The sequence below is a fragment of the Crocuta crocuta genome, unplaced genomic scaffold (genome assembly GCF_008692635.1).
Source record: "Crocuta crocuta isolate KB4526 unplaced genomic scaffold, BGI_CrCroc_1.0 scaffold978, whole genome shotgun sequence".
Classification (NCBI taxonomy): domain Eukaryota; kingdom Metazoa; phylum Chordata; class Mammalia; order Carnivora; family Hyaenidae; genus Crocuta; species Crocuta crocuta.
This window is the reverse complement of record NW_027530876.1, coordinates 428,824-429,469: the sequence shown is the minus strand read 5'-3', so window position 1 is coordinate 429,469 and position 646 is coordinate 428,824. Positions and strand designations below refer to the sequence as shown.

Below are 646 nucleotides of genomic sequence, written 5' to 3'. Positions count from 1 at the left end.
CCGAGCTGTAAACCCTGAGATCCAATCCCCACCTTCGGGTGCCAAGGAACTCCTGATACTAACCTGGCCCTGCCTCCCCCTGCACCCGCCCTGGGCTTCCCCCCTGCACCCGCCCTGGGCTTCGTGGCTTCAGAATTAGCCCCCGTGGATGGCAGGGGCTCAAGCTAGCACCTGGAGGCGTCCCTGCCCTCCCTCACTCCCCAGCTGTGCCTGCGGGCAGCTCCGGTCCCAGACTGGCTGCTGTGCCCACCCGCTCGCCATGCTTGCTGCCAAAGTGTCACTCCTCCCGCTGGGACAGATGCCACCACTGTCCTCCCCTCAGTGGCCTGAATGAACGTCAGATCCGTGGCTCCCTTCCTGGCCGTGTGGCAGCCCTTCGTGCTACCTCCTAGGTCAATTGGAAAGCCTCACCTCGGTGTCCATGCCCCCCGCCCCTCCCTCTTATCACCCTGCGTGGGGACCAGCCAAGCGTGGGCACTGACCTGGTAGGTGAAATGTTGGGTTGAGATGCCTGGTGGCCGATTCTTAATGGCCACTTGGATTGGCCCCGTGGTGCCGTTGGGGGCAGGGGATGTCACACACACAATCCTGGGGGGCAGCGGCCCAGTGGCTGGTCAGGCCCTCCCTCAGCAGGTCCCTGGGGCCA

The 646-nt window shown here is 64.7% G+C and overlaps 1 protein-coding gene across 1 annotated transcript in view; it reads right to left on the bottom strand.

The window, feature by feature from the left end:
- The window catches only part of PLXNB3 (plexin B3), a 17,137-nt gene that overhangs the window by 7,764 nt on the left and 8,727 nt on the right, over positions 1–646 (bottom strand). The window contains exon 13 of the mRNA XM_077769604.1: positions 483–588. Coding sequence (XP_077625730.1) covers positions 483–588 — 106 coding nt within the window. The remainder of the gene's footprint in view (positions 1–482; positions 589–646) is intronic.